Below are 10,000 nucleotides of genomic sequence, written 5' to 3'. Positions count from 1 at the left end.
ATTGGCGGAGCGCGGCCACGGTGTTGTTTAGGGTGAGATTATTATGTTTAAGATCGCAAAAAGGGACTTGACGCCACAGGGACCTGGACGTGCTGCTTCTGATATTTTAATGGCACACTGAAGAGAGCAGCAGCAGCAGGAGCACCAGTGGCAGGAACAGCAGCAGCAACAGAAGCAGCAGCAGTAGCAGGCGTCTGTCACAAGTTGCAGACCCCCTCCTGCTGTTCAGGTGAGGGCAGCACGTGAACCGCCGCTCCCTGCAGTCTGGAAAAAAAAGACGAACCCCTCCGAGGAACAAATGATTAGAGGAAATTCCAGAAAACAGAAACAAAAAGTGGGGAGGGAATCCACACACGCAGAGGTGCACGTGGCGGACACTTTGATGTGGTGTGGGATTAACACCGCCTCGGAAAAACTCCCTTGAAGAAGAACATTTTTTCTTAAGGTCGTTTCCTTTCATTGAGGGAAAGAAAGAAAAAAAAAGAAGATATTACTCTTGATCTTTATTGTGACAGTTATGTTGTGTGGTGTGGGCCGCGTGAGGCAGGCCAGCCCCGCGCCTTAACGCCCTCAAGATGACAGATAAAGAGCGAGGAGTGAGTGTAATATATACCGGCGGTGTGAAGGGCCACGCCTCGCTGTGTCTAGGTCGGCGCGCGCTGCTCAGGTGTGTTGTCATTTATTACAGGTAAAGTGTCAGCCGCAGTCCGCTGTGCTAAAGGAGTAAAGACGTCTAACATTTTTCTCCCCTTGTATCTTTTTTCTAAGTGTTATCTCTCCTTGCAGAATTATTTCCTGTGTGTTTATTTTTACAAGTGATCACTTTGAGATATTAAGGCAGCGCCATTTGGCATGTTTTGAAGGTCCTAATTAATAATGTAATAGAGATTCACACCTTACATTAATTTTATTCTATTATCTATTTGTCACTTGTTTTAAATTCAGTACCAGCCACTTTGATCATTAAAATTACTATTACTATTATTATCATTACTATTATTATTATTATTCTTGTATCTATATGATGTGTGTAGGTGTGTGTATTAACCTTTCATTGCTTACAGGTAAGATAACTTCCTAAGGCTGTTTCCCCACCCCCCTCTCATCATTCTTTTCTGTGCTCCGTTTCTTCACATCTCCTCATCTCAAACCTCCACGCCCCACCTCACCCATCCCTCACTGTGCGGCGTATCTGTGTGTGTGTGTGTGTGTGTGTGTGTGTGTGTGTGTGTGTGTGTGTGTGTGTGTGTGTGTGTGTGTGTGTGTGTGTGGTGTGTGAAGACTTTCATTCCCCAATTTATCTGTTCCTTCTTACTATTCAAATATCAATACTCTCTCTCTCTCTCTCTCTCTCTCTTTCTAGCAGTCTCATCCATTTACGTATCAGATTATCTCCTCCATCAGGCGCTGAAATGTCACTTTTCCTTTCCGTCCTGAGTCTGACTGGCGTTCCCCTCGGCGGCTGCTGCGGCTTGTATTAATTGTGATGCACTTGTCAATCCCAATCCCAGAGAACATTGTGATTGTGGTGTTCCAGGCGCGTTAATTATTGTTATTACGTATATTTAGCGCGGCGCGGAATTGGGACCTAATGATGGATTCGTGGTGTGCGTGCATGTGTACGTCCGTGTGTGTGTGTGTGTGTGTGTGTGTGTGTGTGTGTGTGTGTGGGAAGGGATGGGGATAAGGGGGGAGTGAGAGAAAAAGGAAGCGTTGTTGCGTGTATTCATGTGTATTTTGTATCAATTAGTTGGATTCTTGTGTTTTTTTATTAGTGTGTGTGTGTGTGTGTGTGTGTGTGTGTGTGTTAGTGTGAGTGCGTGGAATAGCGAATAGATGCGCCATTACGAAGCGGAAGAGGAAAAAAAAACAGTAAATCAATAACAAAATCAATAATAAAAGTTGAAGTAAGATGATGAGAGAGGAACTAGGACGAGACAGGCAAGAAGGAGGAGAAGAAGAAATAACATTTTTTTCCCATTTATTGTACTCGTAGCAAGAGTTTAAGTGTCTTGCCCTGCGAAGCGTGATATCACATCCATGCCACTGACAGTTCTTTCTCCCAGGCTGCTCACTTTTTACTAGAGAGAGAGAGAGAGAGAGAGAGAGAGAGAGAGAGAGAGAGGATATATAAAAGCGAACAGGACGTTAAAGATAAAGCAAATAAAAGTAACAAGGATAATTACTCACATCCTCTTCCTTGGCTGGGACTAAATTTTGTCTTAATATTGAAGTGAAGTTTACACATGTCACTGTTCCCTGTATCGTCTTCAATCGCAGCAAAAATGTCCCGCCAACAGAAGGAACACCACACGTTAGAATTAAGAAGGAAGAGGAGATAAAGAGAAGGTGGAAAAAAAAATCAGACAATTATCGGTGGCTAGGACAAGAATTCAAAGCCGTCGGTGGGATTTAGTTTAAGCTTGGTAATCGCCGCCATTTATAAGCTTGAGTGTGTTAATAGCGGATAAAAAACAGAGAAAAAAAGCTTAATTATCCACTTGCAGGAGGGAAAATAAAGTGAATTTGCCGCCACAAAAATAAAGATTAATCCCGCAGTTTCTTCATTACCTATCCTACTACTACTACTACTACTACTACTACTACTACTACTACTACTACTACTACTACTACTACTACTACTACTACTACTACTACTACTACTACTACTACTACTACTACTACTACTACTACTACTACTACTACTACTACTACTACTACTACTACTACTACTACTACTACCACTACCACTACTACTACTACTACTGCTACTACACCACCACTCATCCCTCTCCTCCTCCTCCTACTCCTCCTCCACTCCACCTCCTCCTCCTCCTCCTCCTCCTCCTCCTCCTCCTCCTCCTACTACTACTACTACTACTACTACTACTACTACTGCTGCTGCTTCTGCTTCTCCTTTATATCTCTTCTTTTTTACTCCGCCGTCCTTAATCACTCCCAAGACTAGATTTACGTTCACTAATCCGTGTCGTAAATAAATAAAGATTAATAAAAATCCCTCCAACATTTTCAATAATCATCATCAGAAATAATGAGGCAGACACTGACTTTAGGCATTTATTTTCTCTCTCTCTCTCTCTCTCTCTCTCTCTCTCTCTCTCTCTCTCTCTCTCTCTCTCTCTCTCTCTCTCATTTCTGCTTCTTATTCTTTTTTTCTTATCTTGCTGGTAATCTGGTTTATTATGTTTATCTTGCTGGTAATCTCTCTCTCTCTCTCTCTCTCTCTCTCTCTCTCTCTCTCTCTCTCTCTCTCTCTCTCTCTCTCTCTCTCTCTCTCTCTCTCTCTCTCTCTCTCTCTCTCTCTCTCTCTCTCTCTCTCTCTCTCTCTCGCGCGTCATAATTCTTCTAGTTGTTCTTCCTTGTCTCTCATTTTATTTGTCTATGTTATCTTAATATATTGTCTTGCTTTTCTGTCTTATTTTTCCTTTTTTGTGGTGAAATATTTAATGGGACTGTTTTCCTTCTCTTCCTCTTTTTCCTGTCTCCTCTTGGTGCTGTATTTATCTCCCCAACAATTAATACAATAAATAGGTACGGCTTTCTTTGCCTTTACAGTGTATCTACGCCTTATTTCTTAACAGTTTGCTATTATTTTCCTTCTTTATTTTCCTTCCTTATAATGACTTTAATCTACCTTATTTTTCCTGTTTGCTTGACATGCATCCCTCCTTCCCTCCCTCCGTTCCTCCCTTCCTCCATTCCCTTGCATCATCTCCCAGCTGATCTCCTTACACCGTTTCCTTTATACCTCCTCCTCCTCCTCCTCCTCCTCCTCCTCCTCCTCCTCCCCCTATTTTGCTTCCATTGCGACGAAAAAAAAAGTCAAACTAATATTTATACCAAAAAGTTTTGTGGACCCCGCTTCGGTCACATCCCCACTTTAATTTATTTTTTACAAAGTACGTGGATTTTACTGTGTCTCTCCCTTCCCTGTGCAGCTTCGTCATGAGAAGCCCTTCTACTACTCACATCCCGAAGTTGACAGCATGGTAAGTCATCACAAACATCACCCTCCTGCGTCACCCTCATCCTCACCATCACCATCATCATCCACGGACTCCTCCTCCTCCTTCTCCTCCTTCTCCTCCTCCTCCCTCTCTTGTAAATTTCGATCCACCATCACTGGAATTCACTTTTCTCTGCCTCCTCCTTTATATGTCTCTGTTCTCATCTTCCTCCTGCTCCTCCTGCTCCTGCTTCTCCCCAGTCCCGTCTCCCGAGAGCCCTGGAGATGGCGGGGACAGATGGGGCCGCCCTGTACCGATGTTTTTTTAATCCTTTTTTTCACTATTTTGTTTTCGTTTACCCCCGGGCGGCCCTCTGCGCTCTTCATCTCATTTTTGCCTACTTAGCCTCTGCATTTTGCTTTCGCAGATTAGACAGGAGAAGCCCTATTATCAGGCAAACCCAGAGCTTGATAGTTTAGTAAGTAACTGCAGCGCTTGTCTCTTGTTTTGTGTCTTGGCGTGTGTTTGGGAGGTGGTGGAGGCGCTTCAGAGCCTCGAGAGGAGCTAGACTTCTGAGGCTGAGGTGCTGCTAAGAGGCTGAGAGAGAGATGATACACTGAAGTGATTAACTGTTTGACTTATTGGCGCATTAACAAGGTCATAAAGTGCCTGAGAGAAAATAAAATACAAAATTAATCTAGGGATCTTTTGGAGATGGTCAGAGCTGTGGTGTGTTCAAGGTCATGCCCCTTGGGAATGACCTGTGAGATGTTGGTTAATAGTCAGGTCAACTGGTGTATTTATCATTGAGGAGTGGGATTGTATAGAGAAGTGTGGAGTGTTGCGTGAAGGAGTGTCACGTCCTTCCAACAGTGAGTGGCTTCGGGGCAAGTAAGAGCAAGAGTGAGAAAGTAAGAGAGGAGAGAGATTACTTCTTCCACATCTCAATTTTTTTTATTCAAGTAAAAGAAATCTTTGTTAAAAAGATGACAGTAATAATCTCAGTTCTAATAAGTTTTGTTTCACATTTTTATTTGTTGTTTTGATGTATTCTCTCACTCAGACTCCATCATCCACTCCTTCCCCTATTTTTGTATATCTATATCTTAAGTGTAACCCATAGTTATTAGTGCACTAATATAAGTATAGTTCAATAAGTCACTTTTGCTACTATAAGGTAGACAACTAACCCTTTACCTGGACCATCAGCAAGCATTCCAGCTCACCCTGAGGACCCCGCTGGCTGGAGCTGCCGCCACACACAGTCCCGGGGCGCGCGAGCCTAGCTAGTTGAAGGGCATCACGTGTTTGCGACGCATAACTATATTTATGTAATTAAGCCTGTGAGCCTGACTTCGCGTCGTCACGTTACGCCCGTTTAGCTATTATCACCCTCGCTGACGAGATGACCTACTGGACGCGGGTATTAAGGCTGCCGAGTGGAGCTGTGAGTTACGTGCATGGCGACAGTGGAGCGATAGCAGTAATTAGTTAATGCTCAGCCGAGTTTATGAAGGCCACAGGGAGGGAAGGCTGGAGGGAGAGAGGATGGAGAGATGAGAGAGAGAGAGAGAGAGAGAGAGAGAGAGAGAGAGAGAGAGAGAGAGAGAGAGAGAGAGAGAGAGAGAGAGAGAGGCAGTTTATGAAGACTAGGCAGGGAGGGAGGGAGGTAAAGGTGAGAGGAAAACCATGAAGAAGCGATGATTGCCTTTAATGCGTGACTTTATGGTGAGGTTAGGGTGGTGTGAGGTGCGTGTCTGCCTGCCTGGGTCCTGCCTGGGTGCTGCCGCCGCTTGCAGGCCACGCACCACCAACCAGCGGCTCCCTCACACCGTACGCACCGGGAGGAGGAACACGCCCGTCTGGTTTATCATAAGGCGACGACGATCTGGAGGTGCATTAGAAAGGGGATTTATTTAATGGTTTAATACCGTAATTTAGACCCAAAGCTGCACAACGACTAGTAGCAGGTAGGGCCAGGCGGGGAGGGATGGTGACGGTGACTCGTGACTCGACTCAGAGCCCCCTGACCCCATCCGCCCACTAGCGTCCGTCCCCCCAAAAAGAAAACGAGGTTAGGTCACGCTTGCCTCCCCGAGAAGCGACATGACTCTGGAATCGTCGGCGCACCTTTTTATTTTTCCTTCCTCGCTGCGTTATTAGATTAAGTTGGTGCAGTTAGGTGAATTAAGGCTGGTTATTAGGTGAGCTACAGGTGAGGTGGGGAGCTAGGGAGGCGAGGGGGCGAGGAGAGGGGAACAGCGAGGTGGGGAAGATTGATTGCATAGTGAAAGGTGGATGGCAAGCCGCTGGTGGCAGACTACAAAACATGCAGGTCAGGCTGAGTACAGAGAGCCAGGTACGCGAGGTAGGGTAGGAAGGATAGGCTGGGACGGTGCAGGTACAGACAAAGTGTGGGGAAGACAATCTACGGACACAGGCGAGACACACTCCTATTAAGTCACTCACAGCGCATGTCCGTCTGTCTGTTTGTCCTTCGAGGTGCTCTCCGCCACGCCCTCTGGCTACACCACTTCTCCCAACACCACGAGGGAGGTGCCGCTGCAGACACGCCCCCGTAGTGGTAGTGATGTCGATAATGATGTGGCAGTGTGGTAGTGTAATGGTGATAGCTTGACCTCCACACCACCACACGACTTTACTTCCACCACCACTACCCTCTGATCTCCACCACCTCGATTCCCCCTTACCTCACCACTGCATCACCCCCGCCGGCGCTTCCCTCACGTCCACCCTTCCTGACGGCGCTGCAGGAGGGCGGGTGGCGGGTCTGCAGTGGAGAGGAAGTGGAGGGAGATGGAGGCGTGTGTAGGTCGGTGTTATAGTGCGCCATTTTGTTTGATTGGGGCGTCGTGGAGCGGCGGCTTACAACGGATGCGTCTTGCCTGTTAATATGCAAATATGTTGCCAAAGCATCATGAACCGCGACGCCTCAGGACACTGCCGGGCTCTCTCTCTCTCTCTCTCTCTCTCTCTCTCTCTCTCTCTCTCTCTCTCTCTCTCTCTCTCTCTCTCTCTCTCTCTCTCTCTCTCTCTCTCTCTCTCTCTCTCCTGCTTTATTTGTGCTTGTTTGTCTCTTATCTATCTGTCTTTGTCTTATTCATTCTCTCTCCCTCCCTCTCTCTCTCTCTCTCTCTCTCTCTCTCTCTCTCTCTTCTCTCTCTCTCTCTCTCTCTCTCTGTCTGTCTGAAGGCGGGCAGCGGCGGGCAGGAGATGGGTATTCAGATATTGAAGCGCTGTCAGGGTGGGGTGCTGCTGCGGAGGGAAGGAAGAAGGGAGGTGGTGTCCTCAGAGGCCTTGCTAACAAGGAGATCACCACAAGCCCAGTGTACAGTGCAGGAAGGCCGAGATTCCTCCTAAAGGGAAGCCGCTGCCGAGAGAGAGAGAGAGAGAGAGAGAGAGAGAGAGAGAGAGAGAGAGAGAGAGAGAGAGAGAGAGAGAGGCGACGCTGATTCATGAGGGATGTTGGTGTGCGCGGAATATATAATTATGCCTCGAGGGGATGATTCTGTCCACGGTGAGTGCGCCCGGGCTCTGGGACGGCCAGGTGTAGTGTAAATCAGGCGAGGGCGAGCCGGGCGAGCCAGGCGTGGGGTGAGCGGGACCTGCACAGGCACCTAAATTTGCTGGGATAACCTCAACACAACGTGGGGTTTAGGAAGCCATGCGTCTTTGGGTGATTAAGTCCTCAGAGTACTAATTTGGGGCCTGATGTATCCCGGGTTGCCTGCAAAGTGGTGTGTGGCGCGGGGGTCGTCACTCATGGGGGTGTGGCCGGCAGCGTTTGGGTGTGCCTCCGCCGCGCGGGTCACGGGTTCGATCCCCGGCCACTTGGGTGCTCCGCGGGCCCTGTGAGGCGTCCCCCGGGTCCCTAAGGTCTTCAGGGTCCTCAGGGTGTGCTGGAATGTTGAGGTCGGTCCGGTATTCTGATATTTAATTTCTGCCTTCTTTCCTCACAGCGGTAAGGGAAAAATGTATCATCAATATGATCTCAAGTTTGTAATATTAAATCTCACTCCTCAGAAATTCAAATACTCAGACTTGTATATTTTAAACTTTAAAACTTTTCACCCAGATTTTTCATAAGTGAAGAATTCAAGTCATAATTCAGTATTGTATGCCAAGTTTTCAGCCTGGCTTTGTGTTGTGGTAAAGTTGAGGAATAGAAAATATATATAAAGTAGTGTTGAGGTGTGTGAGGTGAGACGTGGCGCAGCGTGCCCCAACTAATGCCTTCCTCTACCCTTCCCTCCACAGATGGTTCAAGCAATTCAAGTCCTGCGGTTTCACCTCTTAGAGTTAGAAAAAGTAAGTATCAGACATGTTTATCAGTGGCGGCGGCGGAGGCGGAGGTCCCGTGGTGAAGGTTTAAGAATGTTTGTATTGTGGGAGGGAATGAGGGATCCCTCCACCCCCCCGCCCTCCGCCTCCCGCCGTGACCTTGGTAATCCCATGTGCCTTGTCGCGCAGACACCAACACTCCATCTGTCACTCACACCGACAATTTTATATTTAAGATTTTGAAATTTTATATGATGATTCTCTCTCTCTCTCTCTCTCTCTCTCTCTCTCTCTCTCTCTCTCTCTCTCTCTCTCTCTCTCTCTCTCATTTTGACAGATTCCCTGTGTATGCATCCATGAGACAGAATGTGTTTTTATTGTTGATATGTCATCCCTCTTATCGCCCTGCCAGCCCTTCCCTTGCCTTTCTCTCTCTCCTCCATCTCCTTCCTCCTCCTCCAGCTCCTCCTTTAGTCCTTTCTCTCCACCTCATCCTTCCTCCACGGTTCCTTCTTATCTCTCCGCACCTCCACTCTGTACCTCGTGCCAGACGCACCTAGGAGGAAGGGCCAGTTTTTCCTCCATCCCTCCTCCTCCTCCTCCTCCTCCTCCCTTCCATCTCCTCTCCTTGCTCCCTCCATCCCTCCCTTCCTACTGCTGTCTGGGAGGAGCGCAGTTATGCCCCGCCTCTCTCTCTCTCTCTCTCTCTCTCTCTCTCTCTCTCTCTCTCTCTCTCTCTCTCTCTCTCTCTCTCTCTCTCTCTCTCTCTCAGGTTGGAGGAGGGAGGCTCTGAGTATACTGAGAGGTTTAGGAAAGAAAGGTCTGGAAGGAGATGAATTTCCAGCGATGCATTCCAGGCTGGTCGTGCAATGGTCGTCCTGTCCTTGTTCCTCTTTTTTGTCCTGTCAGTGTTTCCTCAGACGAGTGATTTTATATTTCTATAATTTTTTTTTACTTCGGTGTGTTAGAACTGTCTTGCTATTGTTCGTCTCTCTCTCTCTCTCTCTCTCTCTCTCTCTCTCTCTCTCTCTCTCTCGCCGATATTTCTTAAAATATTTTTTTTTTTCAAAACTTGACGCATAAATAGTAATTTTAGTTTTTTTTTTTTTTTATGTCATGAGAAGCTGCGTGGCTGTGGCGGCGGCAGCAGTGGGGATGGTGGCGGTGGTGGAAGTGGTGGTGGTGGTGGTAACAGCAAATATAAAGTGTCCAGTTCTAGTTATTTCTTTAATCCATTTTAGTTCAACTTTTAATTCTTACCTGGTGATTCCTCAGTACAAAGAAACTATACTGACTTGCTAAGGAAGAGGAGGAGGAGGAGGAGGAGGAGAGACAGCGAGGTGAAGGAAATTGTTTAATGAGAAGCAGGTCGGAGGGTAGTAGTGGTCTTGTCTGTTTTGGAAGTCGCCTCTCCATTATACGCCTTCAGTATAATTATTGTATAATTATTGGACATTATAGAGAGGGAGACGAGATTTGCTGATAGTGATGATAAGACAGTCTGTTTGCCCTCAGCTCCCTGTGTCCCGCCGCTCGTGGTGGTGGTGGTGGTGGTGGTGGTGACGACGCACAGGGGCGTGGAACTGTGCTTGTGGTGATGGTGATGATGGTGGTGTGGTTGCTAGATAATTGTGGTGTTGAGAAGGTGGAAGTGGTGATTGCTGTGGTGTAGATGTGTTGTCAGTAGTGGTTATGATGGTGGATTCTCTCTCTCTCTCTCTCTCTCTCTC

At 47.1% G+C, this 10,000-nt stretch overlaps 1 protein-coding gene across 24 annotated transcripts in view; it reads left to right on the top strand.

Annotated features, from left to right (window-relative positions):
- The window catches only part of LOC123507147 (homeobox protein Meis1-like), a 518,053-nt gene that overhangs the window by 79,414 nt on the left and 428,639 nt on the right, over positions 1 to 10,000 (top strand). For 23 of the 24 annotated variants that reach the window (XM_045259776.1, XM_045259787.1, XM_045259783.1 and 20 more), the window contains exons 4-5: positions 4,396 to 4,446; positions 8,247 to 8,297. In XM_045259776.1, the coding sequence (XP_045115711.1) occupies positions 4,396 to 4,446; positions 8,247 to 8,297 (102 nt within the window). Of the gene's footprint in view, positions 1 to 3,959; positions 4,011 to 4,395; positions 4,447 to 8,246; positions 8,298 to 10,000 lie in introns of all 24 variants that reach the window. The other variant, XM_045259764.1, reaches the window with a different exon arrangement.

Source organism: Portunus trituberculatus, chromosome 21 (assembly GCF_017591435.1).
Source record: "Portunus trituberculatus isolate SZX2019 chromosome 21, ASM1759143v1, whole genome shotgun sequence".
Lineage (NCBI taxonomy): Eukaryota > Metazoa > Arthropoda > Malacostraca > Decapoda > Portunidae > Portunus > Portunus trituberculatus.
Note: the sequence above shows the minus strand (reverse complement) of the source record. Positions and strands in the feature narration are given on the sequence as shown.